The sequence below is a fragment of the Sceloporus undulatus genome, chromosome 6 (assembly GCF_019175285.1).
Source record: "Sceloporus undulatus isolate JIND9_A2432 ecotype Alabama chromosome 6, SceUnd_v1.1, whole genome shotgun sequence".
NCBI lineage: Eukaryota > Metazoa > Chordata > Lepidosauria > Squamata > Phrynosomatidae > Sceloporus > Sceloporus undulatus.
The window spans coordinates 156,907,241-156,929,037 of NC_056527.1; the positions used below are offsets into that span (position 1 = coordinate 156,907,241).

Sequence of the window (21,797 nt, forward strand, 5' to 3'; positions counted from 1 at the left end):
TTGAGGGGTATAATCCCAGTTAACTTGTCACCCTATTTTTTCAGCTACTTTTAAAATGACCTGTTTTCTCACTCTCTCCTTACTGAGTTCAAAATGCAAAAGTTATTTGTAATCAATTAAGTCAGCGATGGGAGCTGAAGGGTGGAATCTAGCTCTTCCCAGTAGGCTCTGGCAAAAGGAAATTGCTGCAGCCTCTTCCAGCTTGTATGTTTTTGCTCCTTAATAACTTTTGCCACCTTATTCCCACTCTGATGTTGCTTGGACATACAGTACGTCTGATGAAATGTTGGAGGGGATGGGTATCATGAAGGGCAGGCCCTGGTGACACCATTAAGAATAATACTATATCAGCCACAGTTGCAGAGTATGTCATTTTTAAAAAATTGCTTGAATCTAACAAAGGAGGAGGGTACACACTTTCAAGGCAGCACTGTCACTCAGAGACTCCTTTGCCTCACTCAGGATCAGAGAAGAGCTGCCAGGCCCTGACATCTGGCAACCCTGGTTTGCACTCAAACTGCATAGTACTCAAGGTCAGCCAAGTTATTTGGCACCCAAGGCAGACATTCCCCCAAGTAGCTCTTACCATTCCTGGCATTAACAATGATACAGTAAATATGAACAGTTCGCTGCCTTTGATGACACACTAAACCAATTGCCTGAGGTGGCTGCTTTACTCTGCCGAATGGAAATGATCTCTCCAATGGACAAAGAGGTTGAGGAGCAAGTTTCAAAAGAAAGTGGGGAAATTCTATTGTGTGCCTCCATGTGTGAGCGAGAGAAACAGACATTTATACATTTATGATAAAGTGAGAGCGAGCATAGCGTAGTGATTTGAGGGTTGGGCTAAGACTCTGGAGACCAGAGTTCGATTCCCAGCTTGGCAATTAAACCCACTGGCAAGTCACAGTCTCTAAGCCTAGGGGAAGTCAATGCCAAACCTCCTCTGAACAACTCTTGCCAAGAAAACCCCATGATAGCGTTGCCTTAAAGTCTCCATAAGTGGGAAACAACTTGAGGGCACACAATGACAAACCACATTATAATGGGGGCACCTTGTTTGTCCACTTGAATATTGTTAATTATTCAAGCCAATACACTTCAGATGCCTTCCAGATGTCTTGAAAGCCAACAGCAATCCTGGCAAATACTAGGTAGGACAATCACCTGCCAGCCCCTATGTGCAGAGTGCTGATGGTAGAAGAAAAGAGACACTTTGCAGTCAAGGAATTCTCATCCTATAGAGGACTTAGAATCATAGAGTTGGAAGAGACCCCAAGGGGCAACCAATCCAAACCCCTGCCATGCAAGAATATACAATCAAAGCACCGCTGACAGATGACCATCCAGTCTCCGTTTAAAGACTTCCAAAGGAGAAGACTCCATCACTCTCTCAGGGGGTGCATTCCATTGTTGAACAGCTCTTACCATCAAGAGGTTCTTCCTAATGTTGAGGTGGAATCTCTTTCCCTGTAGTTTGAACCCATTGCTCTGTGTTCTATTCTCTAGAGCAGCAGAAATCAAACTTGCTCCATCCTCAAGATAACAGTACTTTAAACACTTAACCAGGGCTATCATATCACTTAAAAGTGTTTGGGTACTGTTTGACTCAAGGGGAGGGCAGGATTTGGACAATGTGTCCGCTTGTCCCAAGAGCCCTGGCTTAAGAGCCAGCCTAGCTCAGCAGGACATAATAAGCAATGATGCCAATTTTTAAAAAAGATGCCCAATCATGCTATAGCCTTTGGAAGCGCTGCTTCTAAGCCTGGTGGCTGCTTTCTTCCTGCCTGATACCAGAGAAAGGTTTTTTTGTTTGTTTGTGTGTTTTGCAATGTGACACTTGCAGCTGCCTGCTTGCCTACAGAAAGATCATTGCTCAGAGGCAGAGCATAGGTTTTTGCAGGCAGAATGTTCTCAGTTCAAGTGCTGCCACTTACCATTTGTAGATGATTCAGGTAACAGATGCTATGAATCAGGCTGTTGGCGTTATTTTATTTTATTATTTTATTTAATGTATATCCTGCCTTTCAACCCAGAGGGACCCAAGGCAGCTCACAGATAAAACCTTTAAAACTGCACTAAAATTCAAAACAAAACATTTATATCCAATATAAAATCACATAAAATATACACAAGTTAAAAACAAACTAAAAACTCCATAAAACTAACCTTGCTATGCATAATATACAGAAAGCCTGCTGGCATCAAAATGTTTTTACTAGCCAGCGAAAGGCCAGCAGGGAGAGGGCCAGCCTAGCCTCCCAAGGAAGGGCATTTCAGAGGGTAGGAGCAGCCACCAAGAAGGCTCTCTCTCGTGTCTTCACCAGGCGAGCCTGTGATCTTGGTAGCACCGAGAGAAAGCCTTCTCCTGCAGATCTTGGGGCTCTCACAGGTTCATATGGGGTTTAGGGCCGCTACAGACAGGCCAAAATAAAGCTGCTTCAGGTCACTTTGGAGGTATGCTGTTTCAATGATGCATGCGTCCTAACAGGCCACAAGCCATGCCAAAGCCACACTCCAGTCCTAAGCTTTGGTGCAGCTCCTGGCCTCTTCGGATGCATGCATCATTGAAACAACATACCTCCAAAGTGACCCAAAGCAGCTTTATTTTGGCCTGTCTGTACCAGCCCACAGCCTCTCAAATAGACTGGACTCAAGCCGTGTTATGTGCCTTCAAGTTGTTTCCAAATGTACGATGACCCTATCATGGGGTTTTGTTGGCAAGTTTCTGCAGAGAGGGTTTGCCACTGCCATCCTCTGAGAGTGAGAGAGTGTGACTTGCACAAGGTCACCTAGTGGGTTTACATGGCCAAGCTGGGATTTGAACCCTGGTCTCCAGAGTCATAGACCAGTGCTCAAAGCACTACACCACATTAGCTCCTCAGTGAATTAGGTAGCAGAAGTTTTTAACCTCCATTTGGGACTGGTGATGACTCTTCTGTAAATAATGATAAAGCATCCTGTGCATGGCCATTAGCTGCCTGGTTGTTTTTAGCCCGGGGGGGGGGGGGGGAGCCCCACAAAATAAATAAAAAAGATGATATGTCCAATAGGTTATAATGCTGAAATAAAATTAAAAAAATTATCGCATTAAAGCAACAACCAACTGAACATTTAAAAACATGTCAGGGAAGAAAAGGATGGCCACCTCCCTGAATTCTTTCCCTCACTAACCAGTCAGTTGCCAAATGCTTGAATAAAGTGGCTTTTAGGAACTCACACTCTCCTGCAAATAAATAAATAAGTATTAAAGAAAGAATTACTAGTTGATACCATTATTATTTGTGTCATTTTTAACCGATCTGTGTTGCGTCAAAACTTAAAATACGGAGCAGTGTTGTGCAAAGTGGTGGTCTGTAAATGGATCTTGGCTTGTGATCCTTCAGTGGCTGGTCTGTGGCAGGTCTCCAAGAAACGCAATGGGAATACAGTAATAATGTGACATGGATATGGTACCGCTCCATTGCTATTGTGTGCCTTCGAGTCATTTCCGACCTAAAGTGAGCCGATCATGGGGTTTTCTTGGAAATACATGTTCAGAGCAGGTTTGCCATTGCCTTCCCCTGAGGAGAGCATGACTTTCCCAACATCACCTAGTAGGTTTCTTGGGCTGCATCCACACTGGAAAAATAACCTGGTTTGACACCACAACAGGGTGCCACAACAAACTACACTTCCCAGAATTCCATAGCATTCAGCCATGGTAGTTAAAGTGGTGTCAAACTGAATTATGCTGCCTGTGGTTGAGTCGGTATGTGAACTCTGATCAAACCACTACATCACACTGGTTCTCATGCCACTCCATGGCATACTGGAATTAGAAATAAAAATCCATCAGTGATAACTTTATTGGCCAACCAAAATGCACAATATACTTGTTGCAAGCTTTCAAAGTGCTATTCACATCATATAACTTAAGAAGTACTGATGAAGAGCACTCTCCCCAAGCAAGCTGCTTTCTAGATGTATTGGATTGCCACTCCCATCATTCCCTGCCAGCATCAGCAATGGTGAGTATCTGGTTGGAAAGGCTCAGGTACTCACACTTAAGTAAGAGTAAAGCAAAATCTCAGGTACTCACACTTAAGTAAGAGTAGTTTCTGAAAGGAATTCAAAAAGTGGAAATTTGGGGAGGAAGCAGTTGTGACTGTGAGTTTCTCCGCATGTGAGTGCATGAGGCAGCAAATCCAAAGGCTGCATATATGCACATAAACATACATGCGCACACATACGTATAGTAATAATGATCCTAATAATTGAGAGTTTGCTGCCCTTTAATTATGGGATTCCCAAATCTGCCACCTGAGACTGGCAACTGCGCACTGCTTTTGAAGAAGATAAAGCCAAACATGTCTGCTCAGGAGTAAATATAACCAGGTTTAATTCCAAATAACTAGTATAGGATTTCCACCTCACAGGGACAACTGGTTTTACTGGAATGCAAGTCAATGGACAGTCCTGTGGCTGTAAGTTTGGGAGTAAGTCCAATTGAACTCATTGGGATTTCCTTCCAAGTAGAGAGACTAAAAGCATATGTGTAAAACATAGTGTCCTTCAGCCAGAAAAGTTGCTTTTTGAACAGTAAAAAAGACAGCCCTTCCCTCTTCTGGTTTAGTCTGGTATTTGTTAGCTTTATGGTGCTACCAGACATTGCAGTTTGAATGTCCTACTACAGTTTTACTATTTCTTGTAACATGTCACAAATCTCTTTTCTTAAAACAAATCCGCAATTCACTGCAGGCTTGTTTAGACGCAAGTCTGATTTCATTCAATGAGTTCACCGCCTTCTGAGTAAATATAATTTAGAACTGTTTAAAAACTCTGTCTGAGGCTGGGAATTTTGAACAGGCTGCAATGACTCTAACAATACAGAAATCACACATACACACATATGTGAATTGTTAAAGGGTGTGCTTGTGTGTGTATTTATGTACAGTTGGCCCTCCACATCCACAGGACTTTTCGTCCACGGATTCAGGCATCCACGGCTTGAAAATATCCCCCAAAATATATCAATTCCAATATGCAAACTTGGATCTCTGCCATTTTTATATATGAGGCCCCATTTTACTGTGCCATTGGATATAATGGGACTTGAGCATCCACAGATTTTGTTATCCGCTGTTTTGTTGTTGTTGTTGTTGTTGTTGTTGTTGTTGTTGTTGTTGTGTGTCTGCAAGTTGTTTCCAACTCATGGTGGCCGCAAGGTTATGAGGTTTTCTTGGCAAGTTTCTTCAGAAAGGGGTTGCCATTGCCTTCCCTTCAGGCAAAGAACACACAAACACACACACACACACACACAGGTCTTCCTGCTGTATATGTGTGTGTATGTGTGTATGGAGGGAAGTGTTTTGTGTTTGTTGTTGTGTGCCTTCAAGTCGTTTCTGACTTATGTCTCTCCTGGGGTTTTCTTGGGAAGATTCCTTCAGAGGAGGTTTGCCATTGCCTTCCTCTGAGGCTGAGAGAGTGTGGCTTCTTGCCCAAGGCCAGCCAATGGGTTTCCAGGCTTGAGCCTAGAGGCTTAGTCCGACAATGACACCATGCTCTGTGTGTGCGTATGTGTGTGTGTATATATATATATATATATATATCTGTGTGTGCGTGTGAGAGAGAGAATGCACAGGTGTGTATGTGTGTGTGTATATATGTCTGTGTGTGAGTGCATAGGTGTGTATATGTGTGTGTGTATATATATATGTGTGTGTGTGTCTGTATGTGCATACAAGAGTGTATGTGTGGATGTATGAGTGCACAGGTGTGTATGTGTGTGTGAATATATATATATATATATATATATATGTCTCTGTGTGTGTGCACAAGTGTGTTTGTATATATATATGTGTGTGTGTGTGTGTATATAATGAGTATATATATATATATATATATATATAATGTGTGTGTGTGTGTGTGTTTGCCGGGGGTCCTTTCCCTTCCTTCCCTCTCTTCCTCCTTATTCCTCTTCCCAAGTGACCTCCCTCAGAGCCAGGCCCCTCTCTCTCTCTCTCTCTCCCGCCTCTTTCTGGGGAGACTGACTGAGTCACCTGCTCCCAGTCTCCCCTCCCTGCCGCCTAGGGACCGTCTGCAAACTCTCCCGCCTCCCTCCGGGCGAGAGGAGCCTCCTCCGCCTCCGCCCTGCGCCTGCCGCGCACTTGAGTGACCGCCCCTGCCCTGCCTTGCCGCGAAATGGAGGGAAGCGGGGCGCCGCGTGCGGAGGACGGGCTATAAATGCCGCGCCGCGCCCAGCAAAGCCTCCACTCCGCTCCGCCCCAAAGACGCCATGGCCTTCCCGGGCCCCGCGGTGAGTCACGCAGCCACACACGCCTCTTCACACGTTACGCTCCAGACACGCGTCTTCGCCGGCTTTGCTTGCCCGGAGGGACTGGGAGGCTCCTTCTGCTTTTCTTCTTCGGGCTGCCCTTCCTTGGGAAGCCAACACTCTTCCCCCCAGAATTTGTGTGTGTCTGTGTGTGTGTGTGTGTGTATATATATATATATATAGAGAGAGAGAGAGAGAATTATATATATATTTATAAATATATATATATATATTTGTATGTATATATATATATATAGAATTATATATATGTTATAATATGTGTGTATATATATATTGTTTATACAATATATAGAATTTTATATATAGGTGTGTGTTATGTTCTATAGAATTTATATATGTATATATATATATATAATTATATATACAGTATATATATATATATATGTTATAATGTTTTATATAATATATATAGAATTAGATAGACACAATTATATATATATATATATATATCGCAGTAAGGAGTGTAAAAGTCCTGTTGCTTTGTTTCAGTCTTTGCAATAATGGAGGGAGTCCGCAGTTTCTTTCTTTCTTTCTTTCTTTCTTTCTCTAAAATGCCTTTATTAAAAACGCATTTCATAGACTAAAGTGCAGCAATGGAGAAAAACAGCCTTTATTCTCTCTCTCTCTCTCTCTCCTCAAGTTCTTCTAAATGTCTGTTTTTAAAATGCATTTTATAGAATATTTTTATAGAATATTATTTTCCTCCTTTCTTTCTTTCTTTCTTTCTTTCTTGCTCTTCCCTCATTTTCTTTCAAATGTTTTTATTTCAAAGGCATTTTGTAGAATAAAGGGCGGTTGATAAAGAAGCCCAGAGTTTTCTTTCTTTCTGTCTGTCTGTCTGTCTGTCTCTCTTTCCTCTTTTTCTTTCAAATGTCTATTTATAATGTATTTCATGGAATATTTCAAATAGAATATTTTCCTCCTTTTTCCTCTTTTTCAAATGTCTATTTAAAATGCATTTTATAGAATATTTCAATACAATATTGTTTTCTTTCTTTCTTTCTCCCTCCTTCCTCTTTTTCTTTTAAAGGTTTTTATTTAAAATGTATTTTATAGGATCTTTCTATAGAATATTACTTTCTTTCTTTCTCCCTCTTTCCTCTTTTTCTTTTAAATGTCTGTATTAAAAATACATTTCATAGAATAAAATGCAGCAGTAGAGAAGCCCAGAGTTTACTTTCTTTCTTTCTTTCTTTCTTTTCTCTCTCTCTTTTAAATGTCTTTACTAAATACTCATTTTATAGACTAAAGCTATCTATAAGGGAAATACACAACTAACATGGAACAAGCCATAAGAAGTGTTGTTTTGTTCCACGGTAGTTATGGTCTTCTTTTGTAAGTAGCCTTGGTCTATAAAATGTGTGTTAAAGGTGTGTTAACACACATTTCATAGAATAAAACTACATTTAAGGGGAAGACCTAACTAATGTTCAACAAAACATAACTCACACTATTTTAAATACCTTCAATACACGTTTTATAGACTAAGTATACGAGTAAGATAAGCAACATTGAACAAGACACAACACACTCTTCTTATATCTTCATTAAACACATGCAATAAAGGTACATAGAAGGGAAAGAACTAACATTGAACAAAACATTAACACACTCTTTCAAATACATTTAACACACATTTTATAGAATTAAACCACATATAAGAGGAAGACATAACTTATCAACCAAACAACACACTTTCAAATACCTTAAATACACATTTCATAGACTAAAACTACATGTAAGGGAAAGACTGAACTGATGTTGAACAAAATATAACACATGCTCTTCCTTTTAAATAAAGATTATTTTATTACTTTAATTCCATGTTGCTTACATATCTATTTATCAAATGATCATGCAGTTATCCCTGTGTTACTTCTAATTTCATTTACCAAATCCCAGTTCTTAGACCATTTATACAATGCTTCTAAAAACTTCATTTTCACTAAACAATTTTCTTTTACTCAATAAAAAATATAAAAGAAGACAGAGAGAAAATGCAAATATAGTATTAAACTACAATTGTGCACTTCTGATTTATCCCTCCTTTTCAATTAAGAATTAAGAATCAGTTTATTCTCTCTCTCCATTCCTCCTTCACTCTTTTTAATGCTAACTTTCTAACTTGTAGTCTTTTTTAGAAGTGGCTTTCTAAAGCCTCTGTCTTCACCCACACTGCAGGGATAATGCAGTTTGAGACCACTTTAATTGCTCTGGGTCAGTGCTATGTAATTTGGCAACCGTATAGTTTTGTGAGACGTTTAGGTTTCTGAGAGCTCAGCTGCCACAACAAACTACAGTTCCCAAAACTCCATAGCATTGAGCCCTGGCAGTTAAGTGGGTTCATACTGGATTAATTTTTGCAGTACGGATGCAGTTTGTGTAAAGGTACAGAAAAAGGTCTCAGTTCCTTAACTTGTTCCGAGCTCATATCCCCAAAGAGTAGGGTACATGTCTTGCTAGTTAGGTTTGTTGTTGTGTACCTTCAATTTCAGACTAATAAGAAACTCTCACAGCAGGGGCTTCTTGGCAAGGTTTGTTTAATGCAGTTTGCCCTTGTCTTCCTCCTCTGAGGCTGAGACAGTGTAACTTGGTCAGGATCACCAGGTGGGGCTTCCATAGCTGAGCGAGGATTTGAACTCTGATCGCCACATTTGAAGTGCAACCTTTAAACCACCACACTGGTTAGCGAGATGGTGGCTGTTGGAAGGAGGGTGAGACTGTGCAGTCTGGCATGTTGGAGAGGTAAGGATGGACCTTTATTTACATCTTCACTTCTACCCAGCCACCTCCACCATCTGGGGACCTTTCATGCCACATAATTCCTGCACTATGATTCTACTTCAACTGCCATGGTTCCATTCTGTGGAATCCTGGGATTTGCTGTTGTTGTTGTCAACCAGCAACAAGTTGATCGCGACTCATGGCAGACCTGTGATTGAGACATCTCCAAGACTCCCCGTCTTCTTCTGCTCTGTTCAGGTCTTGCAAACTCATGCCCATAGAATCATAGAGTTGGAAGAGACCACAAGGGCCATCTAGTCCCCATTCTGCCATGCAGGAAATCTAAATCAAAGCTTCCCCATTGAGAGATGGCCATCCAGCCTCTGCTTAAAGACCTCCAAGGAAGGAGACTCCACTACACTCTGAGGAAGGAGTTTGTTCCACTGTCGAACAGCCCTTACTGTCAGGAAGGTCCTCCTAATGTTGAAGTGGAATCTCTTTTCCTGTAGCTTGCATCCATTGCTCCATGACCTCCTTGATAAACTCTATCCCATCTAGCATGCAGTCTTCCCTTTCTACATCCCTTAACCTTTCCTAGCATCATTGTCTTTTCCAGTAAGTCATGCCTTCTCATGAGGTGGCCAAAGTAGGACAACCTAGTCATCTTCGCTTACAGGGGGGACTTCAGACTTGTTCTGTTCTATGACCCATTTATTTGGGGGGGGGGGGTTGTATCCTCAGCACTCTTCCAAAACCACATCTCGAATGAATTGACTTTCTTATCTGCTTGCTGAATTGTCCAAATCTCGCATCTGTGCATGATAATAGGGAAAAGGTGGCTTTTATGATTCTAACTTGTGTGCTTGGTTGTGTATCTTCATTCTCTAGGATGTTTTCAAATTCTTTCCTAGCTGCCTTCCCAATTCCTAGTCATCTTTGGATTTCTTGACTGTAGTCCTCGTTCTGATCAATGTTTGATCCAAGGTAAGGAAACTCTTTTACTATTTCTTCATTTTGTAGGGGGAGCCATTTAAAATTCTCAGCTAGTGAGCTCTAGTCTAGAGGCTCACCAGACTACATACCCCAGCATTCCTTAGGCAGGTGCAGTTAAAGCTGATTCATAGCACTTTAATTTTGTAGTGTAAAATGGCTTGAGTGATTCTTGCAGCTTGTCACCTTTGTAGTAGTCCATACCTAACCTCTAAATAAAGCACCCAAGGTCCCTAGCTTGCAAATAAAATAATTAACATCCGGAGGATTCAACATAGAGATTTTCAGCCCTTTAGCACAGAAGTCCCTAACCTTGAGACCCTGATGTTGTTCAGTTACAACTCCTATAATTCTTCACAACTGGTCTTGTTTGAGGTTTTTGGGACAGTATCTGAGGGCTCAAAATGTTGGGAACATTTTGCTGCATTTCTGCATTGCACTGAGGAGGCACTTAATCTTCTTTGGCATGCCACTTGGTTTCAAGACTCTGGTCCAAAACACACTACAGAAATCATCCAATTTGAGACTGTTTTCACTGCCCTGACTCAATGCTGGGGAATTCTGGGAACTGTGGACATTGAGCTTCAGTGCCACAATGAACTACAGTTCCCAAGTTTGCAAAGAGTGCATCATAGAGCAGCTTATGTACATTAGGAAGAAAGTACCTAAACCTATTTTGTGAATACGAGCTCTTTTAAAATGCTATAGATAGAATTTTATTTTTGTGGAGACTAATAAGCGACTAATCTAACACCAACGCTCTTTCTTGCCACCTCTAACAAAAAATAGTTTCAGATGAGGTCTGCAGGAATAGTCTCTCCTAACACACTTCTGTTGAAGCTCTACCCTGTTCTCTCTCACTCTGACTTTTCCACCTGCCTGAAAAGAGGTGTGAAATACACTCTGATTAAGCAAAGTACAAAATCGTTGACACCTGGCTTCCATGAGTTATATTTGCTGGTAAGAGTGATCACCCTCATGAAATACCAAACACGCGGTAGCTGTTAAGATCTTTAAGGTTTCTGATTTGATTTGTATCTATGTTTACCTGGTCCTTAGATTACCTTGGCCTATGCTTTTGGCCTTCATAATCTTCAAATCATACTTCTCAAATGAAGTTCAGGGAGTTACCATCATGGCATTGTCTCTGCAGAACAATTCTGCTTTTATTTGCTGTTAAGGACTTTATAAAGCAGGTGTGGGGAATCTTTGCCTCTCTTAATGCTTTGACCAATGTTTTCCAGAGGTTCCAGCCAGCATAGCTGGTAGTAAGGAACTGTGGGAGTTGTAGGCCAAAATAACAGAATAGCCGAAAAGTCTCTACCCCTTTAACCATTTGGGGCATAAAAACAAATAAGTGAATTATTTGGAAGAGACAACTGGCTGCATTTACACATAAGTGAGTCAGAATTCCTAACTTAACCCCTCCTGCAGCATCCATTCCCCTTTTGCCATATTGTAAGAAATCCTGGTTTGTTTGTGTAGGGGAATTCAAGTTTCCTAAGGCTTCAGCCCTTGGTAAGGAAACAAAAATATCAAAACTATCAAAGCCAAGCCTGTTAGGGTCTACTTGTAAATCAGCAGAGCAGCAGAAACGGTCTTTTGTCTTAAGATGCTTCTATAAGAACTGAGGCTGACAGAAATAGCTTGTAGTTTAAAAAACAAAACTTTACTAATGGCTTAAATCTACATATGCATGGAAGCTACATCATAACCTATCTAGTTCAGGTAAAAGAAGCAGTTTGTATTTCACCATCTTTCAGAGGGAAGTTGAGAGAGCATGGTGATGGAGAGACCGAAGGGAAAGCAGGAGTATTGTGTGAGAGAACTTCCTAAGGAAGTTACTTAGATCACATGATCTGTTTACCAACTTACAAAGGTATTTACTGCCCCTGTAATTTAGCAGGACCAAATGGCATGCAAATAGAGATAGAAGACAGTAGAGATTCATGCAATAAAATCCTGTCTATCTGAGGAGGGTAAGAGAGAATGCAATGATTTTCCAACAGTTTGGTTGCACTTAACCATACCTGGTTTCAGATGTAAGATGTAATTTTTCTGTTAATTTTACTCACCTGTGCAAAGGGAGGAGCTGAGCAAGTAGTCTGCAGTATCATGCTTTACAGGAAAGTAGGAATCCTGATTTATTTTTATGTCAAACGTGGCTCCTGCTGGATAACCTGCATTTTTTTGTTGTTGTTGGCACTTAACTTCATGAATTATAGCATCAAGGATGCTGTAGCACAAAGGAGCAGTGGTGAGGTTAGGCTACTCCTTCCTAGATGTGATAATTTTAGCTGCCTTGTGTAAGTCATTGGTAACTTATTCAGTGATTTTTGCTAGCTGTTGCAGTTTCCTAGACTGACCCTGACAGCACAGGTACTATCAGGAATGTGGTATTTTCAGTTATTTCGTTTCCTGGTGCTGACTGTTTGTGAATGATGAGCAGGTAATAACTAAAGTGCAGTATGCGTGAATTGGCATAAACTAGAATGTGTATTCGATGTAAGTTTTAGCGTTCTAGAACCTCCTAGTATGTGTTCTAGTCCTTATGGTTGCAGAAAATCTCAGAGAGACTACTATGGCAAGGTTAGTGGAATGGCATACTGGTTTAAGTATTGAACTATGACTCTAGAGACAAGGGTTCAAATCCCTACTTAGCCATGAAACCCTTGGGTGACCTTGGGCAAATCGCACACTGTCAGTTTCAGGGGGAAGCAATGGTAAACCCCCTCTGAACAAATCTTGCCATGAAAACCTGTGATGGGTGGTCACCATGAAGGTGCACAGAAACAAGATCTACACATTAAGTCACTATAGAGCCTGTAGTATAGAAGATGCCAGAATCATTTTGATAATTGGTCTCCAAAGACCATATGGACAGGGATGTAAATTCATTTCCCATTTCCTATATGCATCACCATTTGTAAGTGATGTATTATAGACTATCTTAGGCTTGTGGAAAACACTCCTTCTTCTTAACTGCCCACTTTAATGGGGACAGTAAGAGTATGTTAAATATTTGATTTATTATACTTTATAAGCTGTTGTCTATCCCTTTCTCCTCTGAATGGTTTCAAAAGTGTGCTTAAGTAGCATGTAGCTGAACTTGCCTATTGTGTTGCTAACATTGTTCCCTTTCTTTCCAGAAGGAAGGAATTGGAAGGACAGCAAAAGATTGCTGGGACAGCTGTGATGTTCCAGCTCTTACCACTTGCAGTAATGCAGATATTTTCCGTCGAATAAATGCCATGTTGGATAACTCACTTGACTTCAATGGAGTCTGTGCAACACCCATCACAAAAGAAAGAAGAGAACTACTGCCAGGTAGTTTTTTTAGTAGGTATTGCTTTTTTAAAGTAACAGGAAATTTTAGTCCTTGTATTTCCTTGGAGGAGCCTAGTGTAATGTGTAAAATCAGCTTGGAGTTTTCTAGATGGTCTTTTTTGGATGGACTCTTGTGCATGACAACTTCGAAGCAGGTAGCAAAACATGATCATAGAGAAGGAAGAATCAGTGGACGATGAGGATGATATCCCCCATGATGAGGAACCTTCAGATTCTTAGCATACAGTTTGGTCCTTTCTGCTAGAGAGCAATAGCAAGTACATTTCTATACCACTTATCAGTGCACTTAAGCACTCCCTAAGCAGTTTACGAAGTGTAAGCTAATTGCCCCCAACAATCTGGGTGCTCATTTTAGCACCCTCGGAAGATTGCAAGCCTGAGTCAAGCCTGAGCTCTTGGGCTAGTATTGAACTCGCAGCCTTATGGTTTGTGAGTGAGTGGCTGCAGTACAGGCATTTATCCACTGCGCCACCAGGGCTCTGTTCCATAGCTCAAGTCTGAGTAGTGTTCTCAGGTTTGGAAACTATTGATTTATAGAAGGAAAATGTCCCCAAAGTGAAAAGCGTATATATAAGCTCTAACTTAGATGCTCAGAAAGCTTCCCAAAATAAACACTTTGCATAGTTCTTAGATGACTGGCATGCAGGCTCATTCCTTGGTTCCTATGCCTAGATTACTAGTTGCATAGCAGACTTCATGGTGGTGAATAGATTTGCTGTTAGGTCCAGTGTGACCTTGAAACATATAACTTGTAACAGGATTAATTTTTTCTGTTATAAGAGATACTAGTTCAATTATATTTTCATAAAACTGTAGCATACTGTCATGTAAGTGGTGGTAAACACCCAGGCTATCCATTCAGTAGCCTTTTTGCACCATTTTGTGACCCTAAGATGGAAAAGTATAAATATTTTTTATTAAACCGAAGCTACTGCTATGAGGTGGATAGTGCTGGAGCACTTAAAGTGCAGATGTGACTTACTGTAGTCTTCACTTATCTCACCTTCATAGTCATCTCCATAGAGATCCTGTGAGTTTACATTAAGATGGCTCTTGCTTGGTTAAGCAAGTTATTTTCACAGGTAGAATGATGATTGCGAGCCTCTCTTATAACTAAAACATTTACTGCATATATGCATTTATATTGCTAGAAAATTTAGTCAAAAAATCAACTCAGAAAATCTGGGTTGACTTACCTACAGGTAGATGTAAGTACTGTACCTTAAATCTTGTTAGAAAATGATGTATACACAAAGTCATCTTACACATGATTGTATACAGTAATTGATTCTGTTCAGGCCATTTCATCAAACGTGTGGTCATGTCTTAGCTGAAATTATTAGCATATCCACACCACTACTTCCAGTCATACTAATTGTTTATCCCAGTAGAGCTATGTTTTCTACCATGGGCCTCCTGGAGGATTTAGAATCCTGTATTAGTACAGGTTTAGCTGTGTTGTTTGATCTCTTTTAGACACCTAGGAAATATCAACTGGTCCTATGGATGTAAATGCTTATATGAATATCTAGTTTGCACTGCACTTTTGAATTCCCAAGATGAAAGATGGCTTGATGACTCAATTTTGCAAAACCTTAAACTATCCAAAATGATGACACTTTCATAGAAATCATAGAATCATAGAGTTGGAAGAGACCACAAGGGCCATCCAGTCCATCCTCCTGCCATGCGGGAACTCTCAATCAAAACACCCCTGACAGATGACCATCCAGCCTCTGCTTAAAGACTTCCAAGGAGGGAGACTCCACCACTCTCCGAGGAAGGAGTGTGTTCCACTGTTGAACAGCCCTTACTGTCAGGAAGTTCCTCCTAATGTTAAGGTGGGAATCTCTTTTCCTGTAACTTGCATCCATTGTTCCAGGTCCTATTCTCTGGAATTTGGATGGCTTAAATCTCAGTCTCTAAAACAGATGCATATAATTTGTTTAAAAAGGTTTTAAACAGCTTGATAGGAATAAAATGGTTGTGAAAAGTAAAGATTTACCATTACAGTCGGCTCTCCATTTTTGCGGGGGGATCCATTCCATAAGCCTGAATGGCAGCACGTGCCCACACCCCATTATATCCTCCCTGTATAATGTTAATATTAATGGGATTTGGGCTTAAAGAATATAGTCACCACAAAGGGGGATCAGGCTAAGTGTCATAAAGCAACTATTGGCATCTTAAAGACTTAACAGCTTTCTTTGGCACCTGTTTTTGTAGATTATATGCATGGATTATATCTGAGCGGGCAGGTACTTTTACAGATGCTTCAACAACTGGGGCATTAATGTGCCACAGAACTCTAGATAGTCTTAATTGTAACAAACTAACGTGGCTATCAGCTACAAAAAATACCCACCCAAAAAGTATCCACAGATAATATTTTCACTTCGTCTTCTGCTCTGTATTCTAAGGAAGCACTTGTTCACCAAAAGCGTTCTAGGAAAGGGTTTGATACAGCTTTGCTATATATAGTTTTAATAATGAGCACAAACATCACCCTTACTATTTCTGAAACATGTCTGCATTGTTCACAGAGAAAACTGAAAAGATGCCTGCCTCAAGGGTAGCTTGTAGTTTACAGCACACTTGACTGGGAGAACATTCCATTTTTGTCCTTTTACAGGTTCAACAGAAGTCTCAGTAGACTCTGATCATATGGCAGCTGTTAAGATTACTTGGGTGGTTGTAATTGAACGTTCGAGTGCAAAAAAAACCCTCTTAATTTTTTGCAGTTTGCATAATTCGGTTACAGTGGGATATAGGGCACTCCCCAGGACTCCTCGAAATGTTATTTAGCAATCCTTCTGTCTCTGAGAATTCACAGACAGTGCCCACACATTCAAACATATCTTAGCAACCATAACACTGTTCCTTTCTTAGTGCTTCTTTCTTACTGCATGCTGCAGTTCTTGTGCTCTGTTTTGCATTCTGTGCGGGTTTTTCTGCCTGTATTTGCATGGACCTGCTGCAGACACACCACTATGTCCATAGTCCAGTCTTTGGAATCCTAACATCAGCTTTTCAGATCATGATGAGGAAAACTGGTTCATGGCAGTTCAAAATATGCATTGCTCACTGTTTCTTAAAAGTGCCAGAGAGATGTAAGAATTCGAAGAGCTTGAGAGTTGATTCCATGTCCTTTTGGAGTATGGCTATCTGGGTTGTAATTGGAATTGCATGGCTCAATGCTACTCACTGTACTATACTGTAAGGATTGCATGTGATCTGTCTGTATCACGGCTGCTCAAAGTGGTGATCCATTGGCTGCCAGTCCATAGTGAGATCCCATGAAATAAAAAAACAACAATACAATTGTAGCCAGCGGCACAAATATGACATGGTTACCTGGCGCATGCAATAAAAAAATTGCCACTCACCCACATCAAATAACTTGAGATGCACTGTTCTGTAAGTAATTCCCTAATTTTATGCAATGCAATGGTGATATGAGAGCCAGCATTTAGGTGTTGGACTAAGAATCGAGGAGACCAGGTTCAAATCTGCACTCAATTGTGAAAATTGCACTGAGTGACCTAGGGCTGACGCTTTCTCAGCCTCAGAGGAAAACAATAGAAACCCCCCTCTGAAAAAGTGTTGCCAAGAAAACCCTTGATAGATTCATTTCAGGATTACCATAAGAACGAAATGACTTGAAGGCACACCAACTAGCAGTATGCAAAAAACCATTTTGTAACCATTTTGGGAAGCATTTTTAAAGAATCTATTTAGCATCTCCTTTTTAAATTCCCCCCGTTTCCTCATAAAGTTAGGGTCCGTATCTCTTTTTAGCATTTTCTATGGTGTTACACAGGTAAATGCAAGAAATCATTGGGAGCATATCACATGCTGTTTAAATGGTCGTGACAGTAATATAATGAGCAGCATTCTCTTACTCAAATAAGACTATTGCAGGTTATTTCTGAGATACACACACATTCTCTGCTAAAGATCCACATGGGTCAACATTAGAAGAAATTGCTGTTTCATTCTTAATTTCTTTCCAAATTCAGATGATGGGGCTGTAAACATTATCATAATCTGCTTCCTCTCAGGATTACCTGTTCCCCCTGGAATTAACTGCAGTTCTCGCAGTAGAGAGATTGCACTACAAGTGATGTAAAAAAGTTTATCTGTATTTGGTCTGATTACTTTAATATTCTAAGAATATCCCTTCATTTTCAAAATTTTGCAGAAATTAGGATGCTTGACAAGTTTTTGTTTTTTTAATCTAGTTGTATGTTTGTATATTAAATGGGATGGAGAATGCTTTAACTGTTTTAAATGCCTGCTGAGTGTTGAAATAAAGATTTCTCACTATTTCCCCTGCTATCAAGTGATAACAGTTAAAAGGTAGGTTTTCTCCCACTTAAAGTCATTTCATGTAATATTTTCCATTGAAAAATTATAGGATTAAATTTACATGATGAAACATACAATGAAAAGCCAGTGGCTGCACTTTATCCATGCCTAGGCTAGGTCTTGAATTCCTCATCACAGCATATTGTGTGAGGTAGCCAAAACTAAAATCTCTTGTGATTATAGCTCAGAAAGGAGACGATAGTTCTCTGGGCCAGTTCTCACCCTGTTATCTGCATTATGCTGGAATTTTGAAACTAGGAAAATGTTTCCCTCTTTCCTGTCTGTAAGTCCCCCCCTCTCCATATATATTATGTGAATGCATCTTATTTCTCAGTGTTTTGGAGATACAGGACATAGATATGTATGTGTGTGTGTGTGTGTGTGTGTTTGTGCCTTCAAGTCACCTGTTGGTTTAAGGCGACCATGAATTTCATAGGGTTTTCTAGACATGAGGATTTTCCTATGGGTGAGATACCTGTAGCTGTCTCTGAAAAAAAGAAAAGAAAGAAAAAATGTTTTGAGTGCTGGTGGCCTCATTAGCACCATGGCCATAAGACACGTGCATGCGCACAAACACACATGTACACTTCCTAGTATAGTTTGGGATCTCTTTCTTTCTTTCCTTCCTTTTTTTAAAGGTTATCCATAGTGGTAAACAGTGCAGAGCCTGTGAGAGCACAGTAGCCAAGTTTAAAACAAACAGATTATGACAGCAGAATTGTGAAGCTTTGCATTTTGCTGCTTCCAGGACTTATGCCAGCAGCTGGAAACCTTCCAGAGCCAAAGGGTTTTTGGGGGTTTGTGGGTGGAGAGGGTGGCTGCGTGGGTGGGGCTAGGAGAGCCGGATAGCACCAAGCCAGCAGTGCGAGATCTCTCTCCGTCTCTCTGTTGCTGCCACTCTGCTGTAGCTATTGCCTACTGCCGAGGGGATGGCTGCCTCTAGCCACCTCCCTGTGCTGCTGCTGCTAGCTAAGCTAAGCTAAAGCTCCCTGTTTAAGTGTGTACCCCTGACTGCTTGTAGCCGCACCTCCTCCTGCATGCTGCCTTGACTCCCATGGGCAGACTTCCTCTCCACCTCTATCCTGTAAGCGAAGATGTGGTTGTATTGCATGGCCGAGTGACGTCTCTGGCAGCACGGTAAGCATCAGCAGCCTGATCACATGCTGGCCCAGTCAGTAGTGCAGGCGGGATAGAGAGAGTGGAGGTGGGTCTGGTTGCAGGCCAGATGGTCCTCTTTTCCTCCTCTCTGCCTGTAAATCACTCGCTATAGAAATAAGAGCTCCTGACTGAGCGCTATGTGAGCTGGCTTCAGCTTTGGCTCTCTGGGAAACTCCTGAACTCTCCTCTAAGTGTGACTGTGTTTGTTGTATTCCTCCCCCCTTCCTGTCTGAGCAGACTTCCAGGACTCGGAAGGATCGACGGCAAGCAGGATGCTCTTCCCACCTTCTGCACAGGAGTCTCCCCGTGGCCTCCCGGATACCAATGACCTGTGCCTTGGACTGCAGTCGCTTAGTCTGCCAGGGTGGGACAGGCCTTGGAGCACCCAGGACTCGGATGCTGCAACCCAGCCTAGCACACAGTCTGGTGAGTGTGACTGCTGACGCCCAGCAACAGTTGCTGGATTGCCTTTTTGCAGCTTAGTCACTGGGAGCTGTTCCTGGCAACACAGCAGATTCTGATGGCTCCTGACACCTTCGTTCGTAACCTTTTCCTTTGGGGGTGGGGAGTGCCTGTTTCCTCAAGGCCACAGTTAGACCCTTGGAGCAGGGATGCTGTTGAGAATTAGTCCTCGTTGGTAATGTATTGACATAAGTTGCGAGAGTGGATGTTGTATTGAGAAAAGTAATGGTTAACATGTAACCATTGTGTTGAGAAAAGTAATGGTTAACAATGGTTAACATAGATGGGGAAGTTGGGGGATAATTGCTCCCATTAACGATGCTTCAGCAGGTTAAAGGACTAAATACTCTCCATGGTAGCTTTATATGACATAATGTTGTAATGTACACTCCACCCTCAGCATATGCACCCTCGCCGTATGTAGATTCAAGCTTACGTGGACAGCAAGTAGCGAGAGACAAAATGGTGTGTGCGCCATGGCGCACAGGAGCGAGCCACCATTCTATTTAATGGGACTCCAGCATACACGAAATTTGCCTTACATGAGGGGGGCGGTCCAGAACGGATCCCCGAGTATGGCAAGGGTGGACTGTATATGGCAGTGACAAAAAGTTTAATTGGATTGGGGCTGGGGTCTCCTACCATGTTCTTCAACCTGTGAAGGGTTCCAGAGTGATTTAAGCTGCCCTCTGCAGGTAGGGATAGTCATGTGCGTATGTATAGAGGCGCCCAACCCATTAGCTGATTTTCTTTTGTTTATTCTATGCCACAGAGCCACTGGCATAGCTGTTTAAACCTTGCCTCTAGGCAAGTTGGTGGCAGCTCTCCTCAGGTCAAGGGCCCTTGAGAAAGAATATCTATTTTTGTGGGTTGGCTGATGGCACCTGACTTTACGTGGGATAGTAACACTCATTGGGATATGATGGTGTTAAATTCCTAGGGTCAGTTGTTCCCTTGAATCAAAGGTTTGCCTAAAACAGAAGGGGAAAGGCATTGGCACCAGTTTGTACTTTTACTGACCTCCTCTGTTGATCTGCCAATTTGTGATTCTTTAGGTAGATGGAGCTCTGAAGAGCCAAGCTGAGTCAGGCTAATACTCCTCAGACCACAGTGACTAGACAATTATATTTAATGCAGTTAAATACAATTTAATGCAGATAATGTGTGTGGAGCGTATAATATGAAATTATAGAATAAATTATTTTACCATATTGGAAATGGCAGTTTGCAGATACTTGTCTTGAGTGGCCTGCCATGTCAGTATGTGATTTGGCAGGATTTTTGCAGGTTCATCTAGTTTGCTGCAGATGTCAGGACATTAGCATGTTAGCTTCAATAGTTTTTGAGTGACTCTGCAGGTCTGCTTATAAGAAGTAGCTTTAGGAAAAACTTGTACAGTGTGTGTCTTCTGCACATGCAATGGTGGGAAAAGATATTGGTGTTTGTATGACAAACTATCTGCAGCAGTCTAATCGCATTGCTACAATTCCTTCACCATCCTCACTTTGGATATAGCAAACTTGAACCAAATGCTTTACTTGCCTGCATTTCTCATAAAGAAACAAGTGTAGGCCTGATAGCTATAGATGCAGGTTGTTCCACAAGGACTATGGATGCACACCTCCTACACCTAACCTGATCTTGAGGATAGCATCATCATAGTGACATAGAGTTGTTGGGTTAAGCTGTGACAGTCCATCAATTGTTGATCTCAAGATGCTACTGGTAACCTACTAGAGGATGTAGAATCTATAAATAAGACCTTGATTTCTGAATAAGCCCTTAACTGCAATGTAGAATAGCCTTGATCTCCTTCCCAAGTCTTACAATACAATTATTGCTTGTAATGAAGTCTGATATGGTTGCAGTGAGTTGGGGCAAGAGCTTGGTGCAGACATCTTAAGGTGGGGCAGTATTGGCACTCACTCAGCTATAGCACTCTGTAAAGCTGTGCTTGCTGCTGCTTTGGCTGGCTTTGCAAGCAAGAGTGTGGTGCATGGTTGATCAGTAGGATGAAGTGGCAGGCTGTATTTGCCCGAGAGTCCATTAAAAGAACATAATAAAAGCCAGGGGGGAGTTTATTATAAAACGGGCTAACATACTGGTAAGAACTTCTAGACAGCATGCCTGCAGTGAGGACTCCCTCAGAAAAAGAGGAGATGCCCAGCTGACTTACTTCAAAGATAACATAACTTACAAAATAAGTTACTCAAACATCCTCTAAACCATTATTTTGCGGGCCAGCGTAAAAACATATAACCATATCAATTGCCTGAACAAATGAGTGTTACATTACTGTAATAAAGGCCTGCTGCACTTGGCTCCATTGTGTTCCTAAGTATGCAGCAAGATATAGCTAGAGTACAGTTTGCAGTGCAAATGGCAACTAACTGTAAGATACTATTGCAAA

At 41.3% G+C, this 21,797-nt stretch overlaps 1 protein-coding gene across 9 annotated transcripts in view; it reads left to right on the top strand.

The window, feature by feature from the left end:
• The first annotated feature begins 6,161 nt into the window (after nt 1-6,161).
• CPEB1 (cytoplasmic polyadenylation element binding protein 1) overlaps nt 6,162-21,797 on the top strand; it is a 48,871-nt gene continuing 33,235 nt past the window's right edge. For 3 of the 9 annotated variants that reach the window (XM_042476628.1, XM_042476631.1, XM_042476633.1), the window contains exons 1-3: nt 6,162-6,298; nt 13,201-13,390; nt 19,163-19,351. In XM_042476628.1, coding sequence (XP_042332562.1) covers nt 6,278-6,298; nt 13,201-13,390; nt 19,163-19,351 — 400 coding nt within the window. In that variant the 5' untranslated portion in view covers nt 6,162-6,277. Of the gene's footprint in view, nt 6,299-6,435; nt 6,456-9,949; nt 10,046-13,200; nt 13,391-18,641; nt 18,905-19,162; nt 19,352-21,797 lie in introns of those variants that run through there. The other 6 variants (XM_042476630.1, XM_042476632.1, XM_042476634.1 and 3 more) reach the window with 5 other exon arrangements.